Raw genomic sequence first — 19,138 nt, forward strand, 5'->3', positions numbered from 1 at the left:
GTTGAGCAACTAAGTTTATGTTAAAGTTTGCTAACTGGAAGCAGTGAGGTAATTTTATTTTGGGATTTCCTAAACCTTTTAAAACAATGAAAATATCTTTGTATGCAGGTTCCTAACGGAGTTCTGTGCTAATTCTACAGTGAAAACTATTTTATATATGTTGTAGGATTATAGATCAAATCCTTTGAAAGATGGTATAAACAATGGAATGCACAGTGTTCAAAGTAAGTCAGTGAAGCAGATTTAATAATAATTTCCAAAGTGTTTTGGATAAAATTTTTGCAGAACTATAGAAAACAAAAACAGGGATCTCAGAGACCTCATTCAAAGAGTCAATAACAATGGAAACAGCTAATATAACTTCCAGCAATTTGCGTTCACCATCATGGCTTTGAATATTGTACTAACGAATCAAATATCTGTGGCATGTACTCAGGGAATTTGGTGTTATCAGAGTAAAATCTCAATGAAAAATGCATTGTTACAGACAATTAAATATGGTGAATACATCAGGAATTCAGTGATAACCAGACTGTGATTAGTTAACTCAACAGGAAGATAAAGTTTAGTTTTATTTATTATGATCAAGGATGCACAGTGTTCTAAAGGAAGGGAAATACATTCAATAGCAACTTTCAGAGGTGTATTGGATAAAACATTTGGAGAGCTGTGGGAAAGAAAGGGAAAATGTCCAAATTGGAGACCTGATTCAAAAACAATGGCCCAATGCTCTAATGTATGATATATTTTTTCTTTGTACCTGTATTTCACTGAACTTATGCATATGAAAATAAACTTCGCTTGATTCCAAGAGTCAGACAAAAACAAATGAACAAAAATTGTCTCTCAGAACAAAGAAGGATGACAAGTATCAACCAAAATATTATTTCATATCAGTTTAATCTGACAACCACAACTTAACCAATACCCAGGGCTGCAGACTTCACAGCCTATAGCTGTGGCTGGCATTCAAAACAGATACAGCAGTGTAACATGCAAAGCACAGAATAGTCACTTAATACTTGGAAAAAAGCAAATATTATATCTGAAATTAATTACTTTGTGATGCTCAGTAAGTGGGAATTAAACAGATAACAGAAGTGTGCCAACTGACTACAAATACAGGCTTTATTGGTAGCTCATCAAATGAGTCTTAAATATTTATTACTGGATGCATATTGCTTTTGTAGCAACAGGATTATGTCCTGAAAGGCACAGTGGGATAATGCTGCTAATAGTTGCATCTGATATCTTTTTCTTAAAATATTTGTAATAATTCCATCTAGTTCTGTTTTTCTTTTGAAGCAGAATACCAGGAATTGTTACTCACATCAGGCAAGTGTTGATGCTGCTATGCATTTCATGTGCTGTGTATGGACAGTGCATTATATTAATGTCAGTAATAATGAAAACACCGTACCTTGGCATGCAAATTCAAAAGCATTTTATTTTTTCAATTCTAGTGTTTGATTGAATGGATATATTAGATTCACTTCCTTTCCAAACAAAGACCACTCTGGTGATCAACAGAGGCTTATTATGTTTACAGATGCAAGTGTATTATTAAATGTATGAGAGAGAAGATTAATGTGTGATAGCAGTGTTGAATAACTCATTGCATGGTTGATTTATTGGTTAATTTTCAGTCCAAGGCATAGGGCAAGCTCAGACTTCTGGATTTTTCCATCCTGGTTTACATCGCAGTGGCGTAACAGAATTTCACGGAACTTGTCGAGATCAACTCCAGTGATATTAGACTGAAGAAAATGAGAGGGAAAAAAAAACAAGATATTACTTGCTGTCATATATTTGCACTCATCCAGATACAACAGGATCACTTTTCACAGGCCATTATGGAGTGCATTAGTGTAAATGGTTGGTCATAAAGCAGCAGAATAGAGTGACAAATTCTCAGTCAGCAGCGGGCACCATTAGTTTGTAAGTACATCTACCCTTTTGACACACAATAGCCTCAGCTTGCAAAAGGTTTCTCCTAAAAGAGACTGCGGTAATTGTGGAGGTATGGATGACGTTCATACTGTTAAAACAATAGAGAAATTTCACAATAACACCTTCAAAAAAAGCAAGTTACCCTCGGTATGCATTCATAGCTAGGTTTAGTGAATAGTTTGAAGGCCATTTCTACAGAACTTCCAACTGTTTATTTTGTTGCTGGCTGTCATGTTTTTCTGAAGTTCTATTTCAAGTGATACAATTTTATGTTTGCTTGCCAGCACCATTATTGATAATAGTGTGATTTCACAAAGAGAATTCTCCGTCTGGACATGTTTGGAGGAGAGCTACATGAGGAATGCTCTGTACTTGTAAAGACACACTCTCATTTAAAGATGCAGCTGACAAGGCACTGCCCTGGCAATCAGACCATGGGGAGGTACCTATTCCCACGGTTCGCTGAGACAGGAAGCCTATTAATACTAGCAATTCACATGAGAGTTCATCATCTGCTGAATCTGGTTCATTGCATCAACTGCGTTTACAAGCATTGTTGAATCTGCCCAAGCAGACTTGAGGGGAATTGTTTACCCAAGTCCTGATCAATAGATAGCCAGATACCATCCATAGCAGATCTGTTGATTGTATAACTTGAAGTTGCCAGGAAAGTTGATGAAGGCAAAGCAGTGGATATTGCCTACATGGACTTTAGCAAGATATCTGACAAGGTCACACATGGGAGGTTGGACAAGAAGGTTCACTTGCTCAGCATTCAAGATGACATAGTAAGTTGGATTAGACATTGGCTTTGTGGTAGAAAATGGTTGACTGGAGGACTGTGTGACTAGTGGAGTGCTGCAGGGATCGGTGCTGGGTCCCTTGTTTGCCATCTATATCAATGATCTGACGATGTAGTTCACAAGGTCAGCAAATTTGCAAAGACTGAGAGTTAGTGGACAGCGAGGAAAACTATCATGGCTTGCAGCAGGATCTGGACCAGCTTGAAAAATGGGCTGAAAATTGGCAGATGCAGACAAGTTTGAGGTGTTGCACTTCAGTAGGACCAACCAGGGAACCAGTGAACGGTAGGGCACTGAGGAGTACCAGGGTAGATCTTACACAGTAAAAGATAGGGCACAGAGGAGTGCAGTAAAACAAAGGGATCTGGACACACCACTTAATTCATTGAAAGTGGTGTCATGGGTAGGTGGAGTCTTAACAAAAGCTTTTGGCTCCTTGGCCTTCATAAATCAAAGTACTGAGTATAGGAGATGGGATGTTAAGTTGAAATTGTATGAAATTTGGATGAGGCCAAATTTGGAGTATTGTGTGCAGTTTTGGTCACCTGCTGTTGTGATGGAAAATAACTGGTTCTTTGAGTCTCAACAGTAGAGGCCTGGACACACACAGTTTTAATAATAAGGAATTTATTTACAAGGGGAAGTCAGGTCAACACAAGCAACTATAATATTCTAACAAAAAAACATTTAGGGTTAACACATGTGGGGAAGGTCAGGTCGGCTGTACAATACACAGAAAACGGTGTGGGGACAGGGTACAGTTACACATACAAAGAACAAGGGAAAAGCACTACAACAGCTATCCCCCTTGACCTTGGATAGCTGCGGCTCCCTTACCAGGACAAACGATAAACTTTCCCAAACATAAGTCAATGCACTTACCTTCAATGGGGTGGTCTGTAAGAGAGAGCAAGCCAGGCACATGTCTCACCTTTTATAGCATTGGGCTGGGCGAGATAAGCCAATTAAGGTGACCAATAACTTAGGTGTGCATTGATTAGTTGGGAGGGACCAAATGTTGATTGGCATGTGGTGTGTCCTCCGACCAGCCAGGTGGCAGTGTGTCTGTCACGTGACCTGAGTCTCTGGATACACCTGCTTACAAGAATGATGTAAGTAAGGTTGAAAGAGTGTAGAGAAAATTTACAAGGCTGCTGCTGGAACTGAATAACCTGAGTTATAAGGAATGATTGAATATGTTAGGACTTTATTCCTTGGAATGTAGAAGTTTGAGGGGAGGTTTGATGGAGGTATACAAAATTATCAGAGTACAAATAAGGTAAATGCAAGCAGGCTTTTTCCAGTGAGGTTGCGTGGAACTACAACCAGAGGGCATGGGCTAAGAATGAAAGGTGAAAATTTAAAGGGGAATATGAGGGGAAAACTCTTCACTCAGAAGTGTGGAATGAGCTGCCAGTGCAAGTGGTACATGTGACCTTGATTTCAATGTTTAAGAGAAGTTTGGATAGGTACATGGATGGTAGGGATATGGAAGATCTATGATCCCAGTGTAGGCCGATGGGAGTAAGCCATTTAAATTTAGCATTGGCTGAATGAGCCAAAGGGCCTGTTTCTGTGCTGTAGTTTTCTGACTTATAGGTCATTGTCCTAAAGGGAGTTGGCGGCCAATCCTCTTCAGTAATATTAGATATAATGCACCAGCTGTCAACAACTTGCTTTTATGTTGCAATTTCAATACCAGAAAACAAATTTAGCATTGGTGCTCCATCTGGTGATAATAAAAATGAGGATTTAAATAAATATTGTAAAGAGAGGAAGCAAGATAGAGAAGCTTAGGGAGAGAATTTCAGTACTCATGGACTTTGTTGCTTTGTCACTTGTCTGTAAACTCAGCAGTATATTGGAATTCCTCTACTTGGCATTGGCACCTTATTGTCATGCGTACCGGGGTACAGTGAAAAACTTTGATTGCAGATCGTACCATATACCAGTGCAAGCTGAGATTTTGTTGCATCACTTTATCATTCACAATAACAATCTTAATAATGGACATGGGCATTATGTTGTTTACGGTATCTGGGTGGTTAAATGAAGCAGTCAGAATACAAAATGAATGCCAAATTTGAATTTTACATTGGACGTATACAGAAATGGCCATCAACCAGTTTTGGCAAGCGCCATAAGCATCTACCCAGTTCTCTTCATCAAGATCTAATAGCACATCTACTGTACATGTTTTGCAAGCTGCTCTTCCCCAAATGCATCATTTTTTACTTGTCTCAACTAGTATCAAACTCCACATTCATCACAATTTTGGTAGGAACTTTTCTCTTGATTCTCTTTTGAACTAGTTCGAGATGATTTAATGTACTGTACAATTCACATTTGGACTCCACCACAGGATGCCCTTTCTACTTTCACCTCAAGCTATTTTGTTAATTTAAGGTTCTCTTGGTTAGCCTGCAACCTCTTCTTAATGAGAAGCTACCCATCTAGTTAACCAATTTTTGTGCATCGTCTCCAATACATGCATTTCATTTTCTGAGTGATGATCTGCAGGCTGCTGAGAATCTCGAGCAACACACACAAGATGCTAGAAGAACTCAGCAAGTCAGACAAGATCTATGTTTCAGGCTGAGATCCAACCCAAAACATCAACTGTTCATTCCCTTGCATAGATACTGCCTGACTTGATTTTTTTTCCTGCAATTTGTATGTTTCATTTGAAATAGCTTTCTGTAGTCATAGGTTAGAGCAGAACATTTAAAAGTTACAAGACTTGTGTTCAGTTCTGATTGCCAGACTAGTATGGATCTGTTTATTCTGGAGAAAGTGCAGAGGAGATTCAGCAGGACTGGAGAACTTTGATTATGGGGAAGAGATTGGTTAGGCTGAAGTGAAAGAGTCTGAGGAGTGAATTGTTAGAGATATTTAACATTATAGGAGGCCGAGATGACCAGAATCTGTTTCCCATAGGAGGGGTATCAAGGTTTAAGGTGAGAGGAAGTGGGATCTGAGGGGATGAGAGAGTGATATCTGGAGCTTGTTGCCAGAGGAAGTGTGGAATCACTACACTTAGGAAATGCTTAGAAAGGCACCTAAACAGGCAAGACTTAGAAGTAATGAGGCAAATGGGCAGGTACAGGCTGGTATGAATGTGGTGGGCTGAAGCACCAAATTCAGTTATGGATGACCTAATGACTCTATAAACTCTGTGACTCTAGAATGTTTTTCAGGCAGAGGTAAACAGATTCTTGACAAGTAGTCCCCTCCTGTTCCTAAATCATATATGCATAACTTCAAATGCCTCCAGCTGGACCTGTCCTGACAGGAAACTTGGCACACTCTTACCTGGCAGTGTTTACAAGAGATACAGCTTGGGACAGACCCTTCCGGCACAATGAGCTGCACCACCCAGCAACCCACCCATCTAACACCAGCCTAATCACAGGGCAATTTACAATCACCAACTTATCTATTAACCGGGACATCTCAACAATGGGAGGAGACTGGAGCACCCAGAAGAAACCTATGCGTCCATGGGGAAAACGTACATACGACATCTGAATTGACCTCTGAACTCTGGAGCTATAATAGTGTCGCGCTAACAGCTGCGCTCTATCTTGGCAACCATCTCAATGGTAGTGGAAGCATAAATATAGCTAAAATTCTGATTGCTGTACTGTACGTAGCTATATAATCATTTTCTAAATTAAGACATTGTGTAAACTCACCTTTACCAATTCCATCATATCTTTAACAAACCCATCCACCTCGGGACCCTCCAGAGCTCCTGTTTTACTCTGCAAAAGAAATACCGTTGGAATCAGAAAATATTTGGTGATAACTCGCCACTGATGTTTTTACAGCAATCAGTTCAGATGCCAGTTTATTTGCTCGCATCTCCTCCCTTCCCGATACAGGATGAATCAGTTACCCAACAGAATGCTGTGCCCCTGTTCTCACAGTCCCTTCCCACTATTTGTCAGGCCATGTGTTAAAAATTGCGACACACACTTATTCTCAAGCTCTGGCTATTAGTCACACTGCATCATTGCTTAACAGCAGCCAGATTTATGGGCAAACAGTATATCTGTGTTCAACTAACCTTGTAAGAAAAATTCTGTGGAAATGTGGTTCTCCATCTACCAGTCTATACAGGTATTCTCTCAACAATGAGATGGAACCATCAATTATATGAAGTCCCATGATTGGATTGATGACTTAAGTTCATTCTTGGCAACAGATGCACTTTTGCTGCTAACCAATAGCCAAAATATATATTACCCTGTGATCTTTTGGATGAGTTGTAGCAGTGTTCCAGGACAATACTGATGGCTGGAGAAAGCTAGGGTCAAAGTTAAGTTCATTTGTGTACATTCAATCGTGGCTGATTTATTATCCCTGTCAACCCCATTCTCTTTTCTTCTTCCCATAACCTTCAATGCCCTTACTAATCAAGAACCTATCAAACTCTGCTCTAAGTATACTCAATGACTTGGCTTCCATAGCCGTCTGTGACAGTGAAACCCACAGGTTCACATTCTGGCTGAGGAAATTCTTCCTCATCTTGGTTTGAAAAGGATGTCCTATTTTGAGGATGCACCCTTTAATCCTAGGCCCCTCCACTGTAGGAAACATCCTCTCCTTGTCCACTCTATCTAGGCCCTTAAATATCCAATGAGTTTGTGAGATCTCCCCCACCCCCATCCCCGATATTCTTCTGAACTCCATTGAGTACAGGCCCAGAGCCACCAAACACTCTTAAGTTAACCCTGTCAATCCCAGGATCTTTCTTATGAACCTCCTCTGGAATCTCTCCAATGCCAGCACATCCTTTCTTGGATAGGGAACCTAAAATTGCTCACAATAATCCACGTCGTCTAACCAATGCCTTTAAAAGCCTTAGCATTTCATCCTTACTTTCATATTCTAGTCCTCTTGAAATGAATGCTAGCATTGCATTTGCCTTCCTCATTGTTGATTCAACCTGAAAATTAACCCTCAGAGAATCCTACATTTTTATTCCTTCTATCCAAGTGCATGAACCTACGTTTCCTTACGTTATATTCCATCTGCCACTTCTTTGCAATTCTGCTAAACTGTCTAGATCCTGGTAATCTTCTGCTTCCTCAACACTACCTGCCCCTCCACTTATCTTAGTATCAGCCACAAACTTAGCCACAAGGCCATCAATACCACTGTCAAAACCATTGACATATAACATGAAATGAAGTGGTCCTAACACTGATCCCTGTAGATCACAACTAGTCAACGGCAGCAAATTAAAAAGAGGCCCCTTTTATTCCCACTTTACCTTCTGCCAGCCAGACAAACCCTATCAATGTTAGTATCTTTCCTGTAATACCACAAAAACAAATGAGCTGGTTGTGGATTACAGAAGGAATGGAGACAGGCTAATCCCTATTGACATCAATGGATCTGGGGTTGAGAGAGTAAGCAGCTTTAAGTTCTTTGGCATCCACATCACTGAGGACCTCACGGGTCTGTACACTCCAGCTGTGTGGTGAAAAAGGCACATCAGTGCCTCTTTCACCTCAGACGGTTGAGGAAGTTTGGTATGGCCCCCCAAACCCTAAGAACTTTCTACAGGGGCACAATTGAGAGCATCCTGACTGGCTGCATCACTGCCTGGTGTGGGAACCGTACCTCCCTTAATTGCAGTATCCTGCAGAGAGTGGTGGGGACAACCCAGCGCATCTATGGTTGTGAACTTCCCATGATTCAGGACATTTACAAGGACAAATGGTGGGAACCGCACTGAAGTGACGGAGGAAAGGGAAGTTGTTTCACAAATAGAGAAAGCTTGGAGATAGTGCGAAAGGGAGGATAGGCAGGTAATAGAGAAGGGACACACTTAGACGATGGTTTGAGATGTGTCTATTTTAATGTGAGGAGTATTATGAACAAAGGGCGTGGATCAATACTTGGAGCTATGATGTTGTGGCCATTGCTGAGACTTGGATGGTGCAGGGGCAGGAATGGCTACTTCAAGTGCCAGGCTTTAGATGTCTCAGAAAGGACAGGCAGGGAGGCAAAAAAGGTGGGGGCATGGCGCTGTTGATCAGGGATTGTGTCACGGCTGAAGAAAAGGAGGAAGTTGTGGAGGGGTTGTCTATGGAGTCACTGTGGGTGGAAGTTAGGAATAGGAAGGTGTCAATAACTCTACTTGGTGTTTTTTATAGACCACCCAATAGTAACAGGGACTTCAAGGAGCAGATAGGGAGACAGATTCTGTAAAAGTGTATAATAACAACAGGATTGTTGTGGTGGGAGATTTTAATTTCCCAAATATTGTTTGGCATTTCCCTAGAATGAGGGGTTTAGAAGGGGTAGAGTTCGTTAGGTGTGTTCAGGAAAGTTTCTTGACATAATATGCAGATAAGCCTACAAGAGGATCTGGTATTGGGAAATAAACCTGGTCAGGTGTCAGGTCTCTCAGTGGGAGAGCATTTTGGAGATAGTGATCACAATTCTATCTCCTTTACCACAGCATTGGAGAGGGATAGGAACAGACAAGTTAGGGAAACATTTAATTGGATTAAGGGGAAACGTGAGGCTATCAGGTAAGAACTTGGAAGCATAAATTGGAACCAAATGTTCTCAGGGAAACATACAGAAGAAATGTGGCAAATGTTCAGGGGATATTTGCGTGGGGTTCTGTATAGGTAAGTTCCAATGTGACAGGGAAAGGATGGTAGGGTACAGGAACTGTGGTGTACAAAGGCTGTTGTAAATCTAGTCAAGAAGAAAAGAAGAGCTTACAAGGGATTCAAAAACTATGTAATGATAGAGATCTAGAAGATTATTAGGCTAGCAGGAAGGAGCTTAAGATTGAAATTAGGAGATCCAGAAGGGGCCATGAGAAGGTCTTGGCGAACAAGATTAAGGAAAACCCCAAGGTATTCGACAAGTATGTGAAGAGCAAGAGGATAAGATGTGAGAGAATAAGACCAATCAAGTGTGACAGTGGAAAAGTGTGTATTGAACCAGAGGAAATAGCGGAGATACCTAATGAATACTTCGCTTCAGTATTCACTACGAAAAAGAATCTTGGTGATTATAGGGATGACTTGCAGTGGACTGAAAGGCTTGAGAATGTAGCTATTAAGGAGAAGGATATGCTGGAGCTTTTGAAAAACATCAAGTTGGATAAGTCAACAGAACCGGACGGGATGTACCCCAGGCTACTGTGGGAATCGAGGGAGGAGATTGCTGAGCCTCTGGCAATGATCTTTGCATCATCAATGAGGACTGGAGAGGTTTTGGAGGATGGGAGGGTTGTGGATGCTGTTCCCTTGTTCAAGAAAGGGAGTAGGGATAGCCTAAGAAATTATAGGCCAGTGAGTCTGACTTCTGTGGTTGGTAAGTTGATGGAGAAGATCCTGATAGGCAGGATTTATGAACATTTGGAGAGGCATAATAAGACTAGGAATAGTCAGCATGGCCTTACAAGCCTGATTGAATTTTTTGAGGATGTGACTAAACAATTGATGAAGGTCGAGCCGTAGATGTCGTGTATATGGATTTCAGTAAGGCATTTGATAAGGTACCACATGCAAGGCTTATTGAGAAAGTAAGGAGATATGGGATCCAAGGGGACATTGCTTTGTGGATCCAGAACTGGCTTCCCACAGAAGGCAAAGAGGGGTTGTAGATGGGTCATATTCTGCATAGAGGTCAATGACCAGTGGTGTGACTCAGGGATCTGTTTTGGGACCCCTACACTTCATGAGTTTTATAAATAACCTGGATGAGGCAGTGGACAGATGGGTTCGTAAATTTGTCAATGACACAAATGTTGGGCGTGTTGTGGATAGTATGGAGGGCTATCAGAGGTTACAGCAGGATATTGATATTGATAGGATGCAAAACTGGACTGAGAAGTAGCAGATGGAGTTCATCCAAGATAAGCGTGAAGTGGTTCATTTTGGTAGGTCAAATATGATGGCAGAATATAGCATTAATGGTAAGAGTCTTGGCAGTGTGGAGGATCAGAGGGATCTTAGGGTCTGAATCTACAGGACACTCAAAGCTGTTATGCAGGTTGACTCTGTGGTTAAGAAGGCATATGGTGCCTTCATCCACCGTGGGATTGAGTTTAAGAGTCGAGAGGTAATGTTGCAGCTATATAGGACCCTGGTCAGACCCCACTTGGAGTTCTATGCTCAGTTCTGGTTGCCTCACTACAGAAAGGACGTGGAAGCCATAGAAAAGGGTGCAGAGGAGATTTACAAGGATGTTGCCTGGATTGGGGAGCATGCCTTATGAGAATAGGTTGAGTGAACTCGGCCTTTTCTCCTTGGAGCAACGGAGGATGAGAGGTGACCTAATAGACATGAACGAGATAATGAGAGGCATTGATCATGTGGATAGTCAGAGGCTTTTTCTCAGGGCTGAAATGTCTAGCATGAGAGGGCATAGTTTTAAGGTACTTGGATGTAGGTACAGAGGAGATGTCAGGGGTAAGTTTTTTACGCAGAGAGTGAATAGTGCGTGGAATGGTGGTGGAGGTGGAAATGATACGGTCTGTTAAGAGACTCCAGGATAGATCCATTGAGCTTAAAAAAATAGAGGGCTATGGGTAAGCCTAGGTAGTTCTAAGGTAAGGACATGTCTGGCACAGCTTTGTGGGCCGAAGGGCCTGTATTGTGCTGTAGGTTTTCTATGTTTCTAAGTGTGTTAAAAGGGCCTGTAGGATCATTGGGGAACAAAGTCACCTCACGCACAATTTATTCCAGCTGCTCCCATCCAGGAAACAGTACTGCAGCATAAAAGCCAGGACCAACAGGTTCTGGGACAGCTTCTTCCACCAGGCCATCAGACACAGTGAACAGTAGGGCACTGAGGAGTAGCTGGGTAGATCTTACACAGTGAACAGTAGGGCACTGAGGAGTAGCTGGGTAGATCTTACACAGTGAACAGTAGGGCACTGAGGAGTACCAGGATAGATCTTACACAGTGAACAGTAGGGCACTGAGGAGTACCAGGGTAGATCTTACACAGTGAACAGTAGGGCACTGAGGAGTAGCTGGGTAGATCTTACACAGTGAACAGTAGGGCACTGAGGAGTACCAGGGTAGATCTTACACAGTGAACAGTAGGGCACTGAGGAGTAGCTGGGTAGATCTTACACAGTGAACAGTAGGGCACTGAGGAGTACCAGGATAGATCTTACACAGTGAACAGTAGGGCACTGAGGAGTACCAGGGTAGATCTTACACAGTGAACAGTAGGGCACTGAGGAGTAGCTGGGTAGATCTTACACAGTGAACAGTAGGGCACTGAGGAGTAACAGGATAGATCTTACACAGTGAACAGTAGGGCACTGAGGAGTAGCTGGGTAGATCTTACACAGTGAACAGTAGGGCACTGAGGAGTAGCTGGGTAGATCTTACACAGTGAACAGTAGGGCACTGAGGAGTAGCTGGGTAGATCTTACACAGTGAACAGTAGGGCACTGAGGAGTACCAGGGTAGATCTTACACAGTGAACAGTAGGGCACTGAGGAGTACCAGGGTAGATCTTACACAGTGAACAGTAGGGCACTGAGGAGTACCAGGGTAGATCTTACACAGTGAACAGTAGGGCACTGAGGAGTACCAGGATAGATCTTACACAGTGAACAGTAGGGCACTGAGGAGTAACAGGATAGATCTTACACAGTGAACAGTAGGGCACTGAGGAGTACCAGGGTAGATCTTACACAGTGAACAGTAGGGCACTGAGGAGTAGCTGGGTAGATCTTACACAGTGAACAGTAGGGCACTGAGGAGTACCAGGATAGATCTTACACAGTGAACAGTAGGGCACTGAGGAGTACCAGGGTAGATCTTACACAGTGAACAGTAGGGCACTGAGGAGTACCAGGGTAGATCTTACACAGTGAACAGTAGGGCACTGAGGAGTACCAGGGTAGATCTTACACAGTGAACAGTAGGGCACTGAGGAGTACCAGGGTAGATCTTACACAGTGAACAGTAGGGCACTGAGGAGTACCAGGATAGATCTTACACAGTGAACAGTAGGGCACTGAGGAGTAACAGGATAGATCTTACACAGTGAACAGTAGGGCACTGAGGAGTACCAGGGTAGATCTTACACAGTGAACAGTAGGGCACTGAGGAGTAGCTGGGTAGATCTTACACAGTGAACAGTAGGGCACTGAGGAGTACCAGGATAGATCTTACACAGTGAACAGTAGGGCACTGAGGAGTACCAGGGTAGATCTTACACAGTGAACAGTAGGGCACTGAGGAGTACCAGGGTAGATCTTACACAGTGAACAGTAGGGCACTGAGGAGTAGCTGGGTAGATCTTACACAGTGAACAGTAGGGCACTGAGGAGTACCAGGATAGATCTTACACAGTGAACAGTAGGGCACTGAGGAGTAGCTGGGTAGATCTTACACAGTGAACAGTAGGGCACTGAGGAGTACCAGGATAGATCTTACACAGTGAACAGTAGGGCACTAAGGAGTAGCTGGGTAGATCTTACACAGTGAACAGTAGGGCACTAAGGAGTAGCTGGGTAGATCTTACACAGTGAACAGTAGGGCACTGAGGAGTAACAGGATAGATCTTACACAGTGAACAGTAGGGCACTGAGGAGTAGCTGGGTAGATCTTACACAGTGAACAGTAGGGCACTGAGGAGTAGCTGGGTAGATCTTACACAGTGAACAGTAGGGCACTGAGGAGTAGCTGGGTAGATCTTACACAGTGAACAGTAGGGCACTGAGGAGTACCAGGGTAGATCTTACACAGTGAACAGTAGGGCACTGAGGAGTAGCTGGGTAGATCTTACACAGTGAACAGTAGGGCACTGAGGAGTAGCTGGGTAGATCTTACACAGTGAACAGTAGGGCACTGAGGAGTACCAGGATAGATCTTACACAGTGAACAGTAGGGCACTGAGGAGTAGCTGGGTAGATCTTACACAGTGAACAGTAGGGCACTGAGGAGTACCAGGGTAGATCTTACACAGTGAACAGTAGGGCACTGAGGAGTAGCTGGGTAGATCTTACACAGTGAACAGTAGGGCACTGAGGAGTACCAGGGTAGATCTTACACAGTGAACAGTAGGGCACTGAGGAGTACCAGGGTAGATCTTACACAGTGAACAGTAGGGCACTGAGGAGTAACAGGATAGATCTTACACAGTGAACAGTAGGGCACTGAGGAGTAACAGGATAGATCTTACACAGTGAACAGTAGGGCACTGAGGAGTACCAGGGTAGATCTTACACAGTGAACAGTAGGGCACTGAGGAGTACCTGGGTAGATCTTACACAGTGAACAGTAGGGCACTGAGGAGTACCAGGGTAGATCTTACACAGTGAACAGTAGGGCACTGAGGAGTACCTGGGTAGATCTTACACAGTGAACAGTAGGGCACTGAGGAGTAACAGGATAGATCTTACACAGTGAACAGTAGGGCACTGAGGAGTAACAGGATAGATCTTACACAGTGAACAGTAGGGCACTGAGGAGTAACAGGATAGATCTTACACAGTGAACAGTAGGGCACTGAGGAGTAACAGGATAGATCTTACACAGTGAACAGTAGGGCACTGAGGAGTAGCTGGGTAGATCTTACACAGTGAACAGTAGGGCACTGAGGAGTAGCTGGGTAGATCTTACACAGTGAACAGTAGGGCACTGAGGAGTACCAGGGTAGATCTTACACAGTGAACAGTAGGGCACTGAGGAGTACCTGGGTAGATCTTACACAGTGAACAGTAGGGCACTGAGGAGTACCTGGGTAGATCTTACACAGTGAACAGTAGGGCACTGAGGAGTAGCTGGGTAGATCTTACACAGTGAACAGTAGGGCACTGAGGAGTAGCTGGGTAGATCTTACACAGTGAACAGTAGGGCACTGAGGAGTAGCTGGGTAGATCTTACACAGTGAACAGTAGGGCACTGAGGAGTAGCTGGGTAGATCTTACACAGTGAACAGTAGGGCACTGAGGAGTACCTGGGTAGATCTTACACAGTGAACAGTAGGGCACTGAGGAGTACCTGGGTAGATCTTACACAGTGAACAGTAGGGCACTGAGGAGTAGCTGGGTAGATCTTACACAGTGAACAGTAGGGCACTGAGGAGTAACAGGATAGATCTTACACAGTGAACAGTAGGGCACTGAGGAGTACCAGGGTAGATCTTACACAGTGAACAGTAGGGCACTGAGGAGTACCTGGGTAGATCTTACACAGTGAACAGTAGGGCACTGAGGAGTACCTGGGTAGATCTTACACAGTGAACAGTAGGGCACTGAGGAGTAGCTGGGTAGATCTTACACAGTGAACAGTAGGGCACTGAGGAGTAACAGGATAGATCTTACACAGTGAACAGTAGGGCACTGAGGAGTACCTGGGTAGATCTTACACAGTGAACAGTAGGGCACTGAGGAGTACCAGGGTAGATCTTACACAGTGAACAGTAGGGCACTGAGGAGTACCTGGGTAGATCTTACACAGTGAACAGTAGGGCACTGAGGAGTACCTGGGTAGATCTTACACAGTGAACAGTAGGGCACTGAGGAGTAGCTGGGTAGATCTTACACAGTGAACAGTAGGGCACTGAGGAGTAACAGGATAGATCTTACACAGTGAACAGTAGGGCACTGAGGAGTACCAGGGTAGATCTTACACAGTGAACAGTAGGGCACTGAGGAGTACCTGGGTAGATCTTACACAGTGAACAGTAGGGCACTGAGGAGTACCTGGGTAGATCTTACACAGTGAACAGTAGGGCACTGAGGAGTAGCTGGGTAGATCTTACACAGTGAACAGTAGGGCACTGAGGAGTACCAGGGTAGATCTTACACAGTGAACAGTAGGGCACTGAGGAGTACCAGGGTAGATCTTACACAGTGAACAGTAGGGCACTGAGGAGTAGCTGGGTAGATCTTACACAGTGAACAGTAGGGCACTGAGGAGTACCAGGGTAGATCTTACACAGTGAACAGTAGGGCACTGAGGAGTAGCTGGGTAGATCTTACACAGTGAACAGTAGGGCACTGAGGAGTAACAGGATAGATCTTACACAGTGAACAGTAGGGCACTGAGGAGTAGCTGGGTAGATCTTACACAGTGAACAGTAGGGCACTGAGGAGTAGCTGGGTAGATCTTACACAGTGAACAGTAGGGCACTGAGGAGTAACAGGATAGATCTTACACAGTGAACAGTAGGGCACTAAGGAGTAGCTGGGTAGATCTTACACAGTGAACAGTAGGGCACTGAGGAGTAGCTGGGTAGATCTTACACAGTGAACAGTAGGGCACTGAGGAGTACCAGGGTAGATCTTACACAGTGAACAGTAGGGCACTGAGGAGTAGCTGGGTAGATCTTACACAGTGAACAGTAGGGCACTGAGGAGTACCAGGGTAGATCTTACACAGTGAACAGTAGGGCACTGAGGAGTACCAGGGTAGATCTTACACAGTGAACAGTAGGGCACTGAGGAGTAACAGGATAGATCTTACACAGTGAACAGTAGGGCACTGAGGAGTAGCTGGGTAGATCTTACACAGTGAACAGTAAGGCACTGAGGGCACTGAACTCACACTAATTTGAGTGTATTTCTATATTACATTGACTATTCTATTTATTATAAATTATTATAAATTACCATGATTGCACATTTAGACAGAGACGTAATGTAAAGATTGTTACTCACGTATGTGAAGGATGTAAGAAATAAAGTCAATTCAATTCAATTCAATTCAATACCATGGGCTCTTATCATATTAAACAGTCTCATGTAGGGTACCTTGACAATCGCCTTCTGAAATTCCAAGTATACAACATCCATTGATTCCCCTTTGTGCATATTTATTATTTCCTCAAAGAATTTCAACAGATTTGTCAGGCAAGATTTCCCCTTAAGGAAAACATATTGACTTCATTCTATTTTATCATGTGCCTCCAAATGCCTTGAAACCTCATCCTTAATAATGGACTCCAACATCTTCCCAACCACTGAACACATTATGCCACAATACCACGTTAGCAAGACTGTTAATGCGTGCACAATGTTGATATGCAGCATGGCATCAACTGCCATTCTGGAGTTCATCAGTGAAGATACTGCACTCCCTTAATGTTAACTGCTGACATTGTGGTTCAGAAGTACAGTTTGATCCTGATCTTGGCTGCTGTCTGTGTGCACTTTATTTATTTTTGCTTGCTCTCCAGTTTCCTCTGGGGTAGATGTGCTTCCAGGATAGCTGATTAGTCTAAATTATCCCGTAGTGTGGGCAAGTGGCAAAGGAACAAAGGAAAATTAATGAATATGTGTCTGAGAGAATAGGTCACATGGACACAGGGAAATAGGAAGCATGGTAACCTGTCTTAATGACTATTGTCCAGTAACACTTATATCCAGTGTGATGAAAGACTTTGAGAGGTTGGTGATGAAGTATATCAACTCCTGCCTGAGAAGTGACTTAGATCTGCTCCAGTTTGACTACCATTACAACAGGTCCACAGCAGATGCCATTTCATTGGCTCATCACTCAACCCTGGAACATCTGGCAGTGAAGATGCACACATCAGGATGCTCTCCATTGACCACAGCTCAGCATTCATTACTATCATCCCCTCAGAACTAATCAACAAGTTTCAAGACCTTTGCATCAGTACCTCCTTGTGTAATTGCATCTTTGATTTCCTCACTTGAAGACCCCAGTCAGTACAGACTGGTAAAAGCATCTCCTTCACAATCTCTCAACACAGGTGCTTCCGCTGCTAAAGACCCTCACCATCCAGGACATGATCTCTTCTTGTCACTACTATTGAGAAGGTGCAGGAGCCCGAAGACCCACATTCAGTGGTTCAGGAACAACTACTTTTTCCCTCTGCCATCAGATTTCAGAACCCATGCACATTATCTCATTATTTGCTCTTTTTCCACTATTTATTCATTCTGCAATTTACTGGTGCTTTTATGTCTTTGCTCTGTTCTGCTAATGCAAAACAACAAATTTTATGTCAGTTTTCAGTGATATTAAGCCTAGCTTTGATACTCTATTATCAGCTTCTCTGCACTTCAACGACATTCTCACTGCAACCTGTCTACAAGGCACTAAGAGGACTACAGTTCCAAATGGCTGCCAAGGTTTCGATGGCATGCAGTGCTGGTCATGAAGATTTTTGGAATATCTTACAATTTGCCATTCTATCCCATAAGGAAGATCACTATTACGCCATTTGGAGAAAGAAATTTGCACATCATTCTTTCAGTAAGCTCATGGCTTCATTAATGTGATGCATAATACCCCTAACTTGCACACAAGTTGCTTTGCAGGTGTTGTGTGTAAACTCTGAGTTTCATCAGAACTGAATAGGATGCCATCCCTTCACTGTTCAGATTTGATGTGCTCATAAATATCCCAATGTGCCAATCGATTCTATGCTGTGAGCAGTTGAGCCGGGACTGGTTACTGGACGGTATGCTCGATCAACTAACAACATCCTGGTGTGCACACACTCGTACACACTCAGCGTACAGTGTATGTAAACCATGTTACAGGTGGCACACTGAGCTGGTGGGCTTCTGGCAGGGTGACACAGAAGTCTGAACAATTGTCCTTATCCTGGCAGAAGATTAAATAGGCTGTGTCTATACTTCCTTTCTGTTTAGTATTATGATAGATGGTCTCATTAGAATATTCATTCTTAACAGGCTGGACTACGCAGGGTTGAGATCAGAAGAAAACTAGCCTCCCCTTCATGGATTCAGTCTACACTTCCCATTGCATTAGGAAAACAGCCAACATAATCAAGGACCCTACTCACTCCGGTCATTCTCCTCCCCTCCTCTCCACCTTCCATTGGGCAGAAGATAAAAAAAACTTGAAAACACTCACCAACTAACTCAGGAACAGCCTCTATCCTACCTTTATAAGACTATTGAACCTTTCTCATGTATGATTAATCTACATACCTTGTCATAGCCTTCATAGTTTATTTGTCTACCTGCACAGTACTTACTCTGTGACTGTAACACTGTATTCAGGATTCTGTTCTTGTTTTTCCCTTTGTACTATCTTGATTAATTATGTATATAATGATCTGTCTGGATGGCATGGAAAACAAAGTTTTTCATTGACATGTTGACAATAATAAACCAATACTAAATTTCTTGAGTCAGAGGGAAATGAACCTTTGGAAATATTTACTCAAGAGATGTACATAGGTTCACTTGCTGAGTACATTCTATACAGAGTACCGTAGATTTTTCACTGTCAAGGAATATGGAGTTAAGGCACCTAAGTGTCACTATACACCTGACATTCAGAGATGTGCTAGTGAACTCTGTCGTGTGGCATTTCAACCAAATGTGCACTTGTTCTTGACTACCATTTTGGTGTGACAAGCACATTTGTTGCCGTTGT

At 43.1% G+C, this 19,138-nt stretch overlaps 1 protein-coding gene across 2 annotated transcripts in view; it reads right to left on the reverse strand.

The window, feature by feature from the left end:
* Nucleotides 1–218: 218 nt before the first annotated feature.
* scgn (secretagogin, EF-hand calcium binding protein) overlaps nt 219–19,138 on the reverse strand; it is an 86,055-nt gene continuing 67,135 nt past the window's right edge. For both annotated transcript variants that reach the window (XM_059945800.1, XM_059945799.1), the window contains exons 10-11: nt 6,449–6,517; nt 219–1,757 (exon numbers count right to left, since the gene is read on the reverse strand). In XM_059945800.1, coding sequence (XP_059801783.1) covers nt 1,629–1,757; nt 6,449–6,517 — 198 coding nt within the window. In that variant the 3' untranslated portion in view covers nt 219–1,628. The remainder of the gene's footprint in view (nt 1,758–6,448; nt 6,518–19,138) is intronic.

Source organism: Hypanus sabinus, chromosome 20 (genome assembly GCF_030144855.1).
Source record: "Hypanus sabinus isolate sHypSab1 chromosome 20, sHypSab1.hap1, whole genome shotgun sequence".
Lineage (NCBI taxonomy): Eukaryota > Metazoa > Chordata > Chondrichthyes > Myliobatiformes > Dasyatidae > Hypanus > Hypanus sabinus.